This window comes from Malaclemys terrapin, chromosome 23, assembly GCF_027887155.1.
Source record: "Malaclemys terrapin pileata isolate rMalTer1 chromosome 23, rMalTer1.hap1, whole genome shotgun sequence".
NCBI lineage: Eukaryota > Metazoa > Chordata > Testudines > Emydidae > Malaclemys > Malaclemys terrapin.
This window is the reverse complement of record NC_071527.1, coordinates 4,708,603-4,726,604: the sequence shown is the minus strand read 5'-3', so window position 1 is coordinate 4,726,604 and position 18,002 is coordinate 4,708,603. Positions and strand designations below refer to the sequence as shown.

The following is an 18,002-nucleotide window of genomic DNA, read 5'->3' as shown; positions in this document are numbered from 1 at the left end:
TGGGAGCCAAACGTCTACACGGGACTTAAGTCGGCTTGACAATGCCACACAGGGGTGTGGATTTTTCACACCCCTGACCAACACAGTTAACCCAACCTAATTTTCTCGTGTAGACCAGCCATAGACACCACTAGGTCGATGGTAGAATTCTTCTGTTGAACTAGCTACCGCGTCTCGAGGGGGATGGATTAACTCCAGGGACAGAAAAAAACACCCTTCCATCACAGTAGCAAGTGTCTACACTACCGCGTTACAGTGACACAGCTGCAGCGCTCCGGTTGTATCATCTGTCGCGTAGACATGCCCCACATGTGGTTCTAAAGAAGTACTGGAGCTGATGGTTGCCTCAGTAAGCCATCCCCTCTGGAGAGGGAATGATTAACAAAGCGAGTTGTGTGCCAGCTCATTACTGGCTGTCAGTGTCTCATGAATAAACAAGGCAGGTTGGGAAGTGGCTCCACTGAAGGGCAAGCTCAAGCAATCTTTATTTTGACTGACAGAGGCTAGATCATTGCACCTGACAAGGGAGGGTTCATGACTAGTTTGGATTGTCTGCCTCAGCTGCTCTGGAGTCCCTACCAGAATGTCACGGCTAGAACCAGATCAGGGCTCGAGACACAAAACTCAGGTCAGCGTCCAAACTTTTGCCATTTTCAGACATCTGCAAGTTCCAGATCCAGGCCGCAGGTCCAGCTCGTTGCAAAGAGAGGGGCTGTTTGCGAGACCAGGAACTCTAACCCCCCTGCAAGTGTCAGGAGGAGTGTTTGGATGTGAGACTGTGGCCCACACCCATCTCTAGGTAACAACACAACTCCCTGGTGTTGATATGATCTCTGGGGCAGAGGCTGTGGGCCTGACTTTCCATTGCCATGCACCTTGCATCATCATTTACATAAATGCACAGTGGGCGTGAAATGCTACTATGGCAGAAGTGTGCAGCTAGTTTGCAGGGCTGTGATCAACGCCCCTGTGTGCATGGCAGGAGAGAACCAGGCCCCATGTCTCTCATTTACCTGCAAAGTCCCACACACAGCAACAGCGCCGTACACATAATATCCCTGTATCAATTCTCTCTTTTCCCCCAGGCAGGACCCCTAGTAGGGGTCTTTCTTTAACAGCGCAGACCTATAACTTCATCCTGCCCCTACCCCCCCCCCCCCCCGTGAGAAAAAGTTTGCTCAGATGCCTGGGTGATTTGGAGGCTGGAAGGAAGAAAGGCAATGGATCATCCAGGCCGTCTAACCATGGCAGGAAGATTAAGAGTGTGACATCCCGGATAATGAAGGGATAAATGGTGCATGGTTGAGCAGTTCTGATTCTTGCTAGTGGAAGGTTGTGGTGCTTTTACACACACACACACACACACACACACACACACACACCCCTACCCAGGAGCACTGCCAGCTTTTCTGCCGCCCTAGGGCGGCAGAAGGCCCCGCCCTGAAATGCCACCCCCCACAGAGGCGGCAGAAGGTCCCGATGCCAAAATACCGCCGCAGTCGCCGCCCCCCAAACTGTAGCGCCCTAGGCGACCGCCTAGATCGCCTAATGGGTTGCGCCGGCCCTGCACCTACCTCTCTTAGCCTGGACACACACAGGGTAGTTCACTACAATACACAGTTAATGTCCACCTTGTCATTGAATATTTTTTCGTGTATCATCTGGTGTCAGCAGTTACTATTAAATACTCCAGTGGCAAGAGCATGTGGGTAGGAAGAGGGTAGGGGCAGATGATACTTGTCATTTTGTCTGCTTGTCTGTAACTTTTATCATTATTCTGATCAATACATGCCTGAAATTTTTCAAAACTGAATCCGGTTATTTTTGCTCAACCCCATTATATTTTTCCTGATGGTAGGTTTCATCGGAAGGATTCGATTTCCTAATGTTATTACCTATTTTACGGTACCACCTATGAGCCCCAGTTGTGCTGTACAAACCCAGAATGAAAACGGTGATGCCCACTTCATGGAGTTTACAATCTCATCTAATTTGACAGGCCCATCTCCTATGCTTTGCAATCCCACTTTGAAACTGACCAGTCAGAACTCTGGGCTGATTGGAAATTACAAATCAGTAGTTTCCCGGTTGAGGATCAGAAAATGAAATCAGCCATCCGGAGATTACAATAAGCAGCGATTTATTCACTGAACAACACACACACCTTCGTGGGAAAGGACATGTCTGTGTGCCAAACCTTGCAAAGAGCAGTTTGGCAAAAGCACTGACAGTTCTAATTTGTTCACACCCATCAGACTCTGGAAGAAAATAGCTCCGGAAGTGGAAGGTTTTGATCTTATTAGGTTACATTGTTTGTCTAAGAACAAAATTAAGATTGCAAAGATTGTTAAAGAGGGCAAAGAAACATCCCGTCCTCAGAGCAACCACAAAGTGCCTTTTTTTTGCATTCCTGGGAGTTTTCCCTATTAATCTATCTAAGCCTTCCTCCCCACTCCCAGTTGGAGAATTTTCACTCTTGAGACCTAATTCACTAGGGTTCTCTGCCCCCTAGGGTGACCAGACAGCAAGTGTGAAAAATTGGGACAGGGGATGGAGGGTAAAAAGAGCCTATATAAGAAAAAGACCCAAAAATCGGGACTGTCCCTATAAAATCAAGACATCTGGTCATCCTACCACCCCACCCCCAAAGAAATAGGTTTGAAGTCAGATTCAGACTTGATGGAAGAAGGGCAGGGACTCCATTAGAGTCAAGGGAGTTTCACCCACTTACACTCGTTCTGGTTTGATTGTTAACAGTCTTTAAATGGGGTGTTGGGTGACTGTCCTCCACAGACTGTCTTTTGATTTGTTTAAGGCCCAGTGGGTCTGAAACTGCACAATGGATGGCATGTGTGTTGATCGCTCACCTGACAGAGAGATGCAGCCTCCTCTGGGGGGGAAAACAGTAGTACTTCTGTTGTGCTAGCAAGGTTATGAAAAAGTGCTCAGAGTTTATGGATATCCAACTGACACTGCAGCTAGGGTTTATGGGAGGTGGAAGGTCATTACTCACGTTGGAATCTGGCCAGGTTATCTTGATGACCCAGCATACAAAACTTTGACCAGAATATGCCAATGGGCCAAGCTGACTTAGGTGTTTCTTGGCTTAACAGACCTGGTTTTTCCTTCGCTTTACTTTCTACTCATGATCCACATAGCTGGGGGAATGTGATTATTATGAATTCTGCTGTTTCCAATCCATATTCATTTAGGACCTTCGGGCTGTCAGTTTCCTGCACGCTTAGGACTTCAGGGGCGGCAGTAGAGCAAGTCCCTCATTCTTAAGTTAAAGGGGAATCTCCCCAAGCTTTTAACAGTATAGGGAATAGAACACACGCAGTTCTGATTCCAAATCACTTTGCAGACTGTGTCCCTGTATGGGTTGCCAGAATGCAGCCACCTCTGGGGTGGAACACAGCAGCTGTTAGGAATGCTATAAACAAGTTTTCACCTGTAAAGTATAACTTGCAGAGATAATTTTAGGAAGGTGGAATGCAATTCATCGAGTTGAAATTTGGCTAGCAAACTCCTTAAACCTCGCACACAAAAATTTTTCTGGGATTTGCAGTCATGGCTTCAGTGATGCATATGAACTAGGGACTTTGCTCCACCCAGTAGAGCAAGTCCCTGATTCTTAAGTAAAAGGGGAATCTCCCCAAGGTTTTAACAGTATAGGGAATAGAACAAACACAGTTCTGATTCCAAATAACTTTGCAAACTGTGTCCCTGTATGGGTTGCCAGAATGCAGCCACCTCTGGGGTGGAACACAGCAGCTGTTAGCAACACTACAAACAAGTTTTCACCAGTAAAATATAAACCGCAGAGAGAATTTTAGGGCGGTGGAATGCAACTCGTCGAGTTGAAATTCGGCTAGCAAATTCCCTAAACCTTGCACACAAAAAATGTGCTGGGATTTGCAGTGAACATGAGGGGAGGGTCATGGCTTCAGTGATCCATGTGGACTAGGGACTTTACTCCACCCAGTGAACTCAGGTGTTAAATATCAACACCACGTCAGCTTCCGGCAGTCCAGAGCTCAGAACCTGCACCCTCCTAGAGGCTTTGGGGGGTTTTGTTGGGGTTTTGTTTTTGTTTTTTGCTCTAGATGAGCAGGCTGACATGGGAAAAGAGCTGTAAATCTGGAATTATTCCCATTCAAACCCAAGGCGTTTACACCGGCATCACTGAGATTGAAATCTGGCCCTTGACCTTGTTAATGGGTTAAAAAAAAAAAAAAAAAAAAGGAAAATGACCAGGTGCCGCATACTCCTCTGCTGAAAGCATCCTGGCCTGGCTCCTGTTGTCCTCGTGCAGTGTCTGCGTTAGTCCAACCTGCCCACGACTCTTGCTCATAAAAGCGCCGTCTCTCGCTGTGCTCTGAAGTAAGTGCCAGGGCACAGAGACACAGGGAATTTCACAAAGAGCTCTGGGTCAGGTTCCAAGAAATTGGCTCATCTGGTGAGGCCAAAGAGCTTCGCTTCTCTAGAAGCGCCTAAAGGTGGTCAAGTTTTTCAGGCTCCCGCTGTGACTCTCCCGGCCAGAAATTGTTGACAAGGAGATCAGCCGACGAGGGGCCGAGCTCTTGTGAAAATCCAGCGCCTGAGTAGGGGGTTGAGCTGTTTTGAAAATCGGGCCCTGGCTGTGGGGGCAGAGATCTGCAAGATGGCAGCCTGTATCCTAGGCTACAATGAGCCAGGTGCCATGGCGGCTAGCCAGGCTACCCTGAATGTCAGTTTCGCTCCCCTACCCACTACTGCCGACATCCATTGTGATTTTTTCTTCTGGGTGCCACTTATCTGGAAGAGATACCCCTGCTCTATAACCCATTCTGGGGGCTACTTTACCCCCTGAGGGCTCTGTGCTGATCAGTACCTTCACCTCCATGTCTCTGATATCTGGCTGCAGCTGCCCAGGAGAAATGGGGGGGGGCACTGGGGGTGCCCTAGAGCAGTGGTTCTCAATCAGGGGTACGCATACCCCTGGGGGTACGCAGAGGTCTTCCCGGGGGTACCTCGACTCATCTCTAGATCTTTGCCTCGTTTTACAACAGGCGACATAAAAGGCACTAGCAAAGTCAGCACAAACTAAAATTTCATACAGACAGCGCCGTGTTTATACTGCTCTATGTACTCTGCACTGGAATGTAAGTACAAGATGTAGATTCCAATCGATTTATTTGATCATTAGATGGTAAAAATGAGAAAGGAAGGCCATTTTTCAGTACGAGGTCACTGGGACACGTTTGTATTTTTATGTCTGGTTTTGTAAGCAAGTAGTTTTTAAGTGGGGTGAAACGTGGGGGTAGGCAAGACAAATCAGACTCCTGGAAGGGGGACAGTCGTCTGGAAAGGCTGAGAACTTCTGCCCTAGAGGTATCTCAGGTCTCAGACAGGGAAGGGGGTGGGTGGGAGGAGGGGCCCTCTTAGATGCAGACATGGGAGAATTGGCTGTGGCTGGGGGGGAAGCCCAGTAGCAGAATTTGCACAGAACAGGCCCTGGTAACACTCAATAGCACCTCTCCAGCCCCCTCCCCTGCCTGGTGTACTCTGGGCTTGCAAACACTCACCTGCAGAGGTGGAGAAGGGCTCTGTTTATTTATTGAATGTGTGTGACTCTCTGGCTTGCGAAAGCCAAGGGGGTAGAGTCAAGCATGTGTGTGTTTGCAGGCTACAAGCCAGCTTTGCTTTCCAAAAAGCTCTGCCAATGCACCTCACCTGCAATATGCCTCGATGTCCAGCACAACTCTATCTCCCCCCACTCCCCAGCACCTCCCTCCTACTCCAGCCCTGAGCTCCCCCAATACCTTTGTCCTACAGCACCCCCTGCTTTTCAAATCATGTCCCACTGCCACGGTGCTGCCAGTCCTTTGCTATTCCAATTTGCTGGGCACCCACCCAGCTCTGCAAGTGCAGGTCACTGCTGCAGTCCCAGTCCTGGGATGCTCTGTCAGCCATTGTTTAGCCTTCCCAGTGGCACCAGTTGTTGTTCCAAACCTAGGCACCCTTCAGAGCTCTGCCAACCTGCATTCCCCATCTCGATCCATTCCCAAGCTCTCCTGCAGCTCTGCCAACCCACCTCGACCCTGCTCATCCTCTTCGGAACTAAGACAGCAAAGCCGTGTGGTGCAGGGAACATGCCCAAATACCCACCGGGCACGAGGCTGCGACCCAGCCAAATTCATTCCACTAGGGTGCTTAGACAGGATTTGAACCCCAGCTAGGAGGCAAGAAGTGTATTAACCTCCCTACCCCACAACCACTCACCTGCCGGATAGGACCAGAGCAGCAGCAAACAGGAAAATATTTTCCCTTTAGAGCAGTGGCTCTCAACCTTTCCAGACTACTGTTCCCCTTTCAGGAATCTGATGTGTCTTGCCTACCCCCACGTTTCACCCCACTTAAAAACTACTTGCTTACAAAACCAGACATAAAAATACAAACGTGTCCCAGTGCCCTCGTACTGAAAAATGGCCTTCCTTTCTCATTTTTACCATCTAATGATCAAATAAATCGATTGGAATCTACATCTTGTACTTACATTCCAGTGCAGAGTACATAGAGCAGTATAAACACGGCGCTGTCTGTATGAAATTTTAGTTTGTGCTGACTTTGCTAGTGCCTTTTATGTCGCTTGTTGTAAAACGAGGCAAAGATCTAGAGATGAGTCGAGGTACCCCCGGGAAGACCTCTGCGTACCCCCAGGGGTATGCGTACCCCTGATTGAGAACCACTACTCTAGGGCACCCCCAGTGCCCCCCCCCCATTTCTCCTGTGCAGCTGCAGCCAGATATCAGAGACATGGAGGTGAAGGTACTGATCAGCACAGAGCCCTCAGGGGGTAAAGTAGCCCCCAGAATGGGTTATAGAGCAGGGGTATCTCTTCCAGATAAGTGGCACCCAGAAGAAAAAATCACAATGGATGCCGGCAGTAGTGGGTAGGGGAGCGAAACTGACATTCAGGGTAGCCTGGCTAGCCGCCATGGCACCTGGCTCATTGTAGCCTAGGATACAGGCTGCCATCTTGCAGATCTCTGCCCCCACAGCCAGGGCCCGATTTTCAAAACAGCTCAACCCCCCACTCAGGCGCTGGATTTTCACAAGAGCTCGGCCCCTCGTCGGCTGATCTCCTTGTCAACAATTTCTGGCCGGGAGAGTCACAGCGGGAGCCTGAAAAACTTGACCACCTTTAGGCGCTTCTAGAGAAGCGAAGCTCTTTGGCCTCACCAGATGAGCCAATTTCTTGGAACCTGACCCAGAGCTCTTTGTGAAATTCCCTGTGTCTCTGTGCCCTGGCACTTACTTCAGAGCACAGCGAGAGACGGCGCTTTTATGAGCAAGAGTCGTGGGCAGGTTGGACTAACGCAGACACTGCACGAGGACAACAGGAGCCAGGCCAGGATGCTTTCAGCAGAGGAGTATGCGGCACCTGGTCATTTTCCTTTTTTTTTTTTTTTTTAACCCATTATCAAGGTCAAGGGCCAGATTTCGATCTCAGTGATGCCGGTGTAAACGCCTTGGGTTTGAATGGGAATAATTCCAGATTTACAGCTCTTTTCCCATGTCAGCCTGCTCATCTAGAGCAAAAAACAAAAACAAAACCCCAACAAAACCCCCCAAAGCCTCTAGGAGGGTGCAGGTTCTGAGCTCTGGACTGCCGGAAGCTGACGTGGTGTTGATATTTAACACCTGAGCTCACTGGGTGGACTAAAGTCCCTAGTCCACATGGATCACTGAAGCCATGACCCTCCCCTCATGTTCACTGCAAATCCCAGCATATTTTTTGTGTGCAAGGTTTAGGGAATTTGCTAGCCGAATTTCAACTCAACGAGTTGCATTCCACCACCCTAAAATTCTCTCTGCGGTTTATATTTTACTGGTGAAAACTTGTTTGTAGTGTTGCTAACAGCTGCTGTGTTCCACCCCAGAGGTGGCTGCATTCTGGCAACCCATACAGGGACACAGTTTGCAAAGTGATTTGGAATCAGAACTAAGTTTGTTCTATTCCCTATACTGTTAAAAGCTTGGGGAGATTCCCCTTTAACTTAAGAATCAGGGACTTGCTCTACTGGGTGGAGCAAAGTCCCTGGTTCATATGCATCACTGAAGCCAATGACTGCAAATCCCAGAAAAATTTGTGTGTGCGAGGTTTAGGGAGTTTGCTAGCCAAATTTCAACTCGACGAATTGCATTCCACCTTCCTAAAATTCTCTCTGCAGTTAACATTTTACTTGTGAAAACTCTTTTGTAGCGTTGAAGAGCAGAACCTTTAGAGCAGGGGCTCTCAACCTTCCCAGACGACTGTCCCCCTTCCAGGAGTCTGATTTGTCTTGCGTACCCCTAAGTTTCACCTCACTTAAAAACGACTTCTTACAAAATCAGACATAAAAATACAAGTGTCCCAGCGCATTAGTACTGAAAAATTGCTTCCTTTCTCATTTTTACCATCTAATTATAAAATAAATCAATTGGAATCTAAATCTTGTACTTACATTTCAGTGTAGAGAATAGAGAGCTGTGTAAACAAGGCATGGTCTGTATGACATTGTAGTTTGTACTGACTTCGCTAGTGCTTTTTATGTAGCCTGTTGTAAAACTAGGCAAAGATCTAGAGATGAGTTGAGGTACCCCCTGGAAGACCTCTGCGTACCCCCAGGGCTACGTGCATCCCGACAGAGAACCACTCCTTTAGAGCACTGGAGCCATGCAGGAGACTTGTCTGCAAAGCCTCAGCATTTGTTCTACATAATTGAAGTCCCAGTTCTAATCCCGGAGTTCCTCCTAGTGATTGCTGGTGTGCACAGTATAAATCCTCTAGCAAATCCCCCCCCTCCCGCCCCACATCCTGCATCAGCTAAGCACCAGGGCTCAGCTTCTAATCTCAGACATGCTGGTGTAAATCAGCAGTGAGAGTCACTCTGGACTGACACTGAGAGGAGAAAATGACCAGGAGAGCTTCCCCCAGCCAGGCAGTGAAACTGGCCAGAAATAAGGACTTTGCCACCTTAAATCTAAAGTGGCAAAAAAACAAATACATGCTCCACTTCCAAAACAAAAGCGAGACCCAAAGAGGCAGCCTGGTAGTTACGGCAAGGTGTTATCTAACGACCACAAAGACATCAGATAGGGGGCCATTGTCTGGAGAGAAAAAAAGGAGAAAGAAACACTGCCAATCATCTGAGTCTTTCACTGGCTGAGAGGTGCTAAAGTTATTTTCAGCTGTAAACTTTTCCAGCTGCCCAGGAGGGCTGGCCAGTTCCTTGGCTCCACCCACCACCTTGGTAATGCAGCTCCCTGCTCTCCTGTATATATATGGCCCTGCGCCTTGCTGTTGTTCGCAGAGCCCAGACAGAAGAAGCCTGCCACTCCTTTGTCTCTGATTGCCCCGTCCAGATCCCACGATGTATAAGGAAATTTGTACCATGGCTTTTGTGCGGGCCATCATGGCTGAGTTCCTAGCCACCATGATCTTTGTCTTCTTTGGCCTCGGCTCAGCCCTGAAGTGGCCCTCGGCTCTGCCAAGCATCCTACAGATCTCCCTGGCTTTCGGCTTGGCCATCGGCACCTTGATCCAGATGTTCGGTCACGTCAGCGGTGCGCACATCAACCCAGCGGTGACCATCGCTTTCTTGGTGGGGAACCACATCTCCTTCCTTCGGTCGGTGTTCTACGTGGTGGCCCAGCTGGTGGGGGCCATCACTGGGGCAGGCATCCTTTACCTGGTGACCCCGATCAACACCCGTGGAAACCTGGCTGTCAACGCGGTAAGTCTCTTCCTGCCCACGGATGATTAATTATGCCCAGGGCCTCAGCAACCCTACGCACGGGTTCCCGGCCTCGCGGGAGGAATTGGACCCACCACGCGGGTTGACGAAGGCCGGTTCACCCGGCGCTGGAGATACCTATGTCCATGCAGATGAAGAGCGATGGGAGCACCATGCCGGCAGCCTTTGCATAACACACTGCACTGACAGCACAGATTTATTGGGCTGTGCAATTAATGAGGCGGGTTTTTTCCTAGGTGCTTCTCTTATCCTGAGGGCTTTCAGATGAGCTTGACTCCAGCCTCTCTTCCTGGAGCCAGGGAGATCAGAGCAGGGAAAGGAGTTAAGCCAGGATTGGAGGGGAACCCACTTAAGCCAGTGCCGGGGGGGGGGGGTTAGGAGCCCTTTAGACCAGTATACTCAGTCAGAGGAAGGAGGTTGAAGACCCTTAAACCAGTGTGGAGGGGAGGATAGGCACCCACTTGGACCAGTATGAGGAATGTGGTTGGAAGATCTCTTTTTCCAGAATGACCAGTCTGAGGAAAGTAGCTGGGGAGACCACTTAGACCAGCAGAGGCGAGATTGGAGGAGGAAGGGGGGGGCTCTTTGTTTTTTGGGAGGAGAGGGTGAGATTAGAAGCCCACTTAGACCAGCATGAGGGCAATTTTGGGAGCCCATCTGGGGGCCCTAGGAGATCTCTTAGATCAACAGTGGGGAGCGTGACCAGTTAGACCAGTAAGAGGCGGATTCCGGCCCCCTTTCAGACCACTCTGAGGTGGACCAGTTGCCGTGCAGGTGTTGATTCTTAGAGCCTTCAGCCTCGTAGGCGGGTTTTCAGGGGCTGTGTTTTCCTCACTGGTTGTTCTGTGCCCCTCCAAGCCCCTAAACGTTCCCCCTCCACCCCCCCAAATAACTTATGTCCCTTCATTTCCCAGCGCGTCTTCGCCACTTCCCCCTAACTGGGCCTCAGCCTCATCCCAGCGCAATGGGGCTGGATCCTTAGACGAAAACAGGTGCACCGACCCCAGGTGGTGATGGCTCATCCCACCCCAATGGCATCCTCTCTAGATCCCCACTGTTCCCCCCATACAGGGGGATCTTACCCCAGTCCCAGTCCTCACCTCTCCCTCCATGTATCGCTCACACCCTCACTCACTGAAGAGCGGACAGTCTCTGGCTGCTCTGGGGCAATCTGGTGTTAGCAAAAGGAGAAATCTTAAGGTGATAAGTGATTTGTAAATGCCTAGAGGGAGAAATGCAGAGAGAAAGGGACTTCCAGAAAGATAGAGGAGGGTATATGGAGGATAGATAGATGGATAGATCGATAAGATAGACCCAGAGGCATCACCTCACTAGGAATTTGAACGGGCGGCGGGGGGGGGGGGGGTATTCCTGTCTCACGCTAAACAGCTCTGTGGTTTTTTAGGGGGTAGCAAAACCCCTCAGTCTGGCTCAGCTCAGCAGCCATTCACAATCCTTCTTGTTCATGTGCAGCTCAACAACAATACATCCCCAGGCCAGGCGCTGGTGGTCGAGATCATCCTCACCTTCCAGCTGGCGATGTGCATCTTTGCCTCCACGGATAAACGCCGGACCGACATCATAGGCTCCCCAGCATTGTCCATCGGCCTGTCGGTCACCCTGGGTCACCTGGTTGGGGTGAGTGTCTGGGTCGCCGGGCGGGAGAGCTGGCCATGGGAGAAGCTCCCAGCTACTCTCATCCCAACTTCTCCCAGTAGGGTACGCTGTAAGTAGCAGGGCTGAAGGGCAGGCTGTGGGGAGGATGTAGGGAGCAGGGCAGGAGCACTGACTGTGGGGAGAAGCCCCCAGTTACTCCAGTCACACCTGGAGCGATGCTCCAGTCGCAGAAGGACTAGACCAAAGGGAAATGTGATCAGTCTTAATTCCCGTGTCCTTTTACAGATCTACTTCACCGGCTGCTCCATGAATCCAGCCCGATCCTTTGCACCTGCCGTCGTAGTGACAAGATTCAGCACTGCTCATTGGGTAAGAATCCCCCACCAGTAACAGTGGCTCACAGCATGGTGGAGAAGAGCTAGGGGTCTGCAGCAAACTGGTTGTTGGTTGGCAGGGGCTGAGCCACTGGTCGTTGGCAGCTCAAGAGCGAGGAAGGTCAGGGCTGAGGAAGCGAGGGGTGTGTTTGAGTATAAGGAAATTGGGGCTGAGGGGAATCTGCTAGGAGATGACAACTGAAGGGGGCCATTAAGGAAGCACTTAGAGGCCAATGGTTCCACTGTGCCAGGTGCTGTATGAACATGGAAGGAAAAATCCCCTGGGCTTTCCCACGGCTTGCTGTGGGGAAGCAGTGTGGCATAGTGGATAGAGACGTGGACTGGGACTCAGTACATGGGGATTCTATTCCTGGCTCTAACACTGGCCTACTGTGTGATTTGGGGCAAGTCACGGCCCTGTGCCTCAACTTCCCCATCTGTAAACTGGGGATAATGATACCGATCTTCGTAAAATGCTTTGAGATAGACGGCTGAAAAGCGCTACGGAAGGATTAGAGATGATCATTCTACCCTTGGCTTCCCAGGTCTTCTGGTTTGGCCCCATCATCGGTGCAGTCCTGGCCTCCCTGCTTTATAACTACTTCCTGTTCCCCTATTCGCTGAACGTCTCTGAGAGGGTAGCCATCGTGAAAGGCACCTACGAGCCAGAAGAGGAGTGGGAAGAGCAGAAGGAGCAAAGGACAAAGTCCATGGAGCTGACCTCCCCGTAAGAGATGGCTGGAAGGGAAAACCCAAAGAACAAGCCAAGACTCTCAATCTGTGGCCTCACAACCCAAAGACCAATAGTCTCTATATGCAAAAGAAGGGTGCATGTGATATCTGTGTATATACCCTGCGATTGTGAGGGTGACTGATACAAATATTCCTGGCCAAAGAATAGAGACCCACACCCAGAAGAAGGGGTCCCACCAACATCGGCTCTAGGCCAGACTGGCACTGACCCCCTGCGCCTCAGAAAGTCTTGTCATTGGCTAGGGTGTGCCAGGATTTTTAGCATTATGCAATTGTGCCTTAACTACTTGTCTTTGTCTTTGGGACGAGCCCCAGATCCGAACATTTCCCCCGATCCAAACAGCCCCAGACTCGATCTTTATTTTTTACTTTTTTGGAGGGGGGGGGCATTGGTGGAGGTGATAACCTGGTCTGAATTTCAAAGCCCACCTCAACCTGGTCTGAATTTCACAGCCCACCTCAAATGGGTGTGGGTGATTTCCACTGATTTTTCTTTAATGCTCCACAGGTACCCCAACGGGGTGGCATGCAGTGTTGTTGTAGCTGAGTTGGTCCCATGATAGTAGAGAGACAAGGTGGGCAAGGTGATATCTTTTATTGGACCAACTTCTGTGGGTGAGAGAGACCAGCTTCCAAGCTACACGGAGCTCTTCCTGAAGAAACCCAGATGTGAAAAACAGTTCTGTGCACCTCAAAAGCTTCTCTCTCTCAGCCGTTACCTCGCCCGCCTTGTCTTTCACTTACAGGGTCAACACAACGGGGTCCCCTCGTGATCGTGGATAATGGGAACATGGACAGTCCTCTGTAGGGTCAGGGAGCCATTCAGTAGCTCTTTGTGGGGTGGGGTGGGAGTTGAACAAGGGTGGGTATCTCTTCGAGACAGCCTGGCCTGAAGGGATTGGAGCGCCCATTTCTGTGGCCCCATAATTGGCTTGGAGGGTTGGGGGCAAATAAAAAGCCCATGAGAAACAAGCACAAGGCCTTTTGGATTATTCAACTGCTGCTTTAGAAGAGTGTGACTAGGCCTCACCCCCATGCATTTGGTATCAGGGTGGCTGGTCTGGGGGGCAGGGAGATATCTTGATGATATTCCCTTCCCCCGCCCCACCCCTGCCCAAGCAGCTGAAGGTCTCTGGGCTTCCCCCCTCAGCCGACATTTGTGTAGGGCTATACCCCATGGCACAACAGAGATGGGAAGTGGGGGAGGGACAGAGAAAGGGGAGCAGGGTACAGAAGAAAGGAGATACAGCAAAGTGGGGAAAGGGCCGGGCGGATGGGTGAGATTAACAGGCCCAAGTCTTTCTGTCATCCCTAGGGCCCGGCGTCTTCTTGGCGGGGCTGGAAATTCGATTGTTCCCCAGCCACGAAGCACAAGGTCACAACTGCTCAATTGGGAGGTAGCCCGAGGAGCCAGGAAAGGCCTGTAACCTCAACAGTCCAGGCCTCTGGTTTGCTCCATAGTCCTGACGCCTCATCCCGTAAGCCCCAACCGCACCCCCAGCTTCTGCTTGTTTTCTTCCCCTTCCCTTCCCAAGCTTCTCCCGAGAACCATCTAATACTGACTACGCTGTAAGGAATTAACCCGGGACAAGAGCCTTTCTCTGAATTACTCTCCAGTCTCTGCTTAGGCCCTTGGAAAGGGCAAGACAGCAAGTGAAAAGGAGGGAGACTAGGTGGTTTGTTGTAAAGGCTGCTGCTGCTTCTTCAGATGTGCTAATCTCCTCGCTAGTCTGCTGTGTCTTTACCTCCGTACAGCCGGAGACCACATTCCTTGTGCGTCCAGGGCTCCCATTAACCCCATGGAAGCTTGGGCGCCTGGGGGGAGAGGAGAAAGGGATGGGATGCGGCCTAAGGGCCAGCATGGCTGGTTTCAACAGAGTTGTGGCAAATATATTTTCCCCATGGCGCATCCTACGTCCCAAACCTTTATCCCCGGGGGAAGCTGTTCTTTCCTGCATTGGCTGGTGTCGGCGAGTCCTGGTTATTTGGTGCATGAAGGATATGATTTTGGACTTTGTACTTGTATTATTGTATTATTTATTGTCAATAAAAGACACCACGGGTTAAGCCTGAAAGCACAGCTGCCCCAGTGCCTGATCATTTTTGTTCCGGGATGTGTCACACTAACCCCGGGCAGCACCCCTGCTAAGCTCTATTAAGCCCATTTTGCAGATGGGGAAATTGAGGTACAGCCGTGGGTTAATTTCCAGGGGAATTGTGGGCACTCAGCCCCTCTGCAAATTAGGTCCAAGGTGTGTCTTGGGTGGGCACTCAAAAAATAGAGGCCTGGGTACTCAGCAGCTGCACGGTAGAGCTGGGACTGGAATTCTAAATGTGCTAAGAGGAGTCTGATGTTGTGGTAGGCCTGCTCGCCCCATGATGAGATTTCAGAGCTGGCTTTGAGGACAGGGTGCAAAAATCACCAGGGGATTATTTATATGTATGTTTTGCGGGGCATTTATTAAGGGAGATAAGAGGAAGAGCACAAGTACAGTTGTCAATGCTCGAGGATTGTCCCGGAGTTGCCAGGGAATTAAAGAGGAATCTTTAATTAAAGAGGACGTCATGTGATGAAACCTCCAGGAAGAGGTCCAGCCAAAACTGGCAACCCTAAGCACAAACAAATACTGGACAAGCATCCCTCAAGGGCTTTCCCAGTTTGCCTCAGTCCTGAGCAGCCGGACTCTTTGCTGTTCCAGCCCTGGCCTCAGACACACGCAACTCAGCCAAATACACTCCTTATTCCCAACCCACAATTCCTACCCTCTTGCCGTGCCAGTCCTGAGCTCATACACAATGCAGCTTAGCCAAATATACACCTTAATCCGGACCGTCCGCTGTTTGCTTGCTTTTCCAGTTCTGCCACTCGCATTTGCCAATGCACCTCATTCCTGTACCCCCCTGCTAGCCCACTCCTGGGCTTTCATCACAACAGCTCTGCCAATGCCCCTCCATCCTGACCCACAGCCCCTCTGCTATTCCAGCCCCCCACACATGCACGCACAGCTGTGCTGCTGCCCCCTCAATCCTGACCCACACTTCCCTCCTGCCCCCGCTAGCCCACACAGCTGTGCCAATGCCCCTCCATCCTGACCCACAGCCCCTCTGCTATTCCAGCCCCACACACACGCACGCACAGCTGTGCCGCTGCCCCCTCAATCCTGACCCACAGCCCCTCTGCTATTCCAGCCCCCCCCACACACATGCACAGCTGTGCCGCTGCCCCTCAATCCTGACCCACAATTCCCTCCTGCCCCCGCTAGCCCACACAGCTCTGCCAATGCCCCTCCATCCTGACCCACAGCCCTTCTGCTATTCCAGCCCTGTGTTGACCAATATATGATGGGCTAATATATATATATATATATATATATCACATTATCAATATGTATTAGTCACACCATGCATATTAATATGCATTAAGCACACAATATTAATACAACATTATATTGTATATATATTTCTAGCAGTTGCATGGCCTATGTCTTTCTATAATCCTATGCAGTTTAGTTGTAGCCATGTCAGTTCTGGGGTATTTGAGAGAGAAACTCACTCACTCATGCCCGTCACCCCAGTCGGGGTATGGGCCGCCAACCACAGATCTCCAGAGTCCTTTATCCTGGGCCATTTGCTCTAGCTGGTTCCAGGTATAGCCCATTTTTTTGCTATCAGCCTGAAGGTCGCGTCGCCAGGTGTTTCTTGGACGGCCTCTTTTCCGCTTGCCTTGGGGGTTCCACCGCAATGCCTGTCTAGAGAAAGGGGGTGAGATAATCTCTTTTATTGGACCAACTTCTGTTGGTGAGAGAGACAAGCTTTCAAGCCACACGGGGCCGAGCTCTTCTTCTATAATCCTGTTCACTTATACTGTCTAGCCCATAACACTTTGCAAAGCTGAAGGCAAGATTGGCATTAGAAAATAAGAAATGTATCAAAGGCAAAAGACATGAATGTTCTATCCCGGTACCAGATGGGGAGGTACCTTCACAAATTAGTACCTGGAGTGCTGGTCTCCAAAACAAAGGTAAGCAAAGGGATAGAACAAGTTTAGGAACCTGTCCAAACTGATGGGCTGGATTTTATGGGATGTGCAAAGAGTTTTGTAACTTGTAAAACCATCCACTCAATACTCCAAGCTGAAATGCGGAACTCGGGGAGCACGCCTTCCGCATGTGGTGAATTTAACAATGCTGCACGAGACGGCTTCCCAGAAACTGGTGTCATATTGCTTTCTTCCTGGACCGCACTATCATTGACTTTCGGCAATAAACTTTATTGATACAGATAATTTGGTCTCTGGAGACTGTGTATTTCGTATATCGGGGGTAGCGGTGTTAGCCTGTATCCACAGGAGTCCGGTGGCACCTTAAAGACTAACAGATTTATTTGGGCATAAGTTTTGCATCTGAAGAAGTGAGGTTTTTTTTACCCACGAAAGCTTATGCCCAAATAAATCTGTTAGTCTTTAAGGTGCCACTGGACTCCTGGTTGTTTTTGTATATTTCATAATGAATCAAAGTGTGGTCAGGCAGTTGACTATGCAATTTACTAACACCTGGTTACACACACATCTGCCACTGTACCTCATTGCTGATTTTCAGCAACTCCTGCTCTTCCAGTCCAAGGCTCCCTGACACACAACTGAGCTGATCTACTTCCATCCTGGCCAGAAGCAAACCCCTCCTGCTATTCAGGCTCCACAACATACCCCATTCTGATACCAGATACCTGTACATTTCCAAGGCCTCACTGGGCTGATCATGACAAGGCCACAGATATGATGCTCGATCGGGGTTAGACTGGCGGTGGGTAGATTTCCTGATGGAAGGTGCAAAATGTGGACAATGCTAATGTTCTGCTCATCACAAGAGCTTCTCCTGGTGGCTCTAGTGAATTAAGCTGACCAGAAGGGGCTAGACCCCCTTGTGTGGGTCTTTCACACCAGTGCAAATCACGACCATTCCGATCTAGCAGCGCTTTATACCCAATGGTGAAAGTGACTCCATCAAAGTGCAGGGCACTGTGACCCACAGGCCTGGCAATTCTGGGATGTTTGACAAGGGCTCGCCATGAGCAGCAGCATGGTCCAGCGTTAGAAGAGCTGGATTCATTACAAAAGCAGGTGTCTGTTCTTTTACAGGAGGGGAAACTGAGGCACGGTGACTGGCCCAAGGTCAAGGCAGTACCAGAGGTGAGAATCATAGACTATAAAGCCAGGAGGGGCCATTGTGATCACCTTGACTGCTCCGTGTATAACACAGACCACATGACTTTCCTGAATTAATTCCTGTTTGAACTACTGAAGTGGTTCCCAAACTCCCCCACCCCGCTAAGGACCCCCCTTTGGCATCTAACTAAATGTCCCAGATCCCTTTCATTTCTGGTACTACCAGAATACCCCTGCCAGTGCAGGAATGCCACCCCTGCCCTGCCAGCATAGAATCATAGAATATCAGGGTTGGAAGGGACCTCAGGAGGT

General features: G+C 50.1%; 1 protein-coding gene across 1 annotated transcript; it reads left to right on the top strand.

Annotated features, from left to right (window-relative positions):
* Window positions 1-9,328: 9,328 nt before the first annotated feature.
* LOC128828504 (aquaporin-5-like) lies at window positions 9,329-14,610 on the top strand. The gene is made up of 5 exons (XM_054013227.1): window positions 9,329-9,761; window positions 11,256-11,420; window positions 11,685-11,768; window positions 12,319-12,500; window positions 13,842-14,610. The coding sequence occupies exons 1-5, from the start codon at window positions 9,399-9,401 to the stop codon at window positions 13,951-13,953; spliced, it is 906 nt and encodes a 301-aa protein (XP_053869202.1). The 5' UTR covers window positions 9,329-9,398; the 3' UTR covers window positions 13,954-14,610.
* The last annotated feature ends 3,392 nt before the right edge of the window (window positions 14,611-18,002 follow it).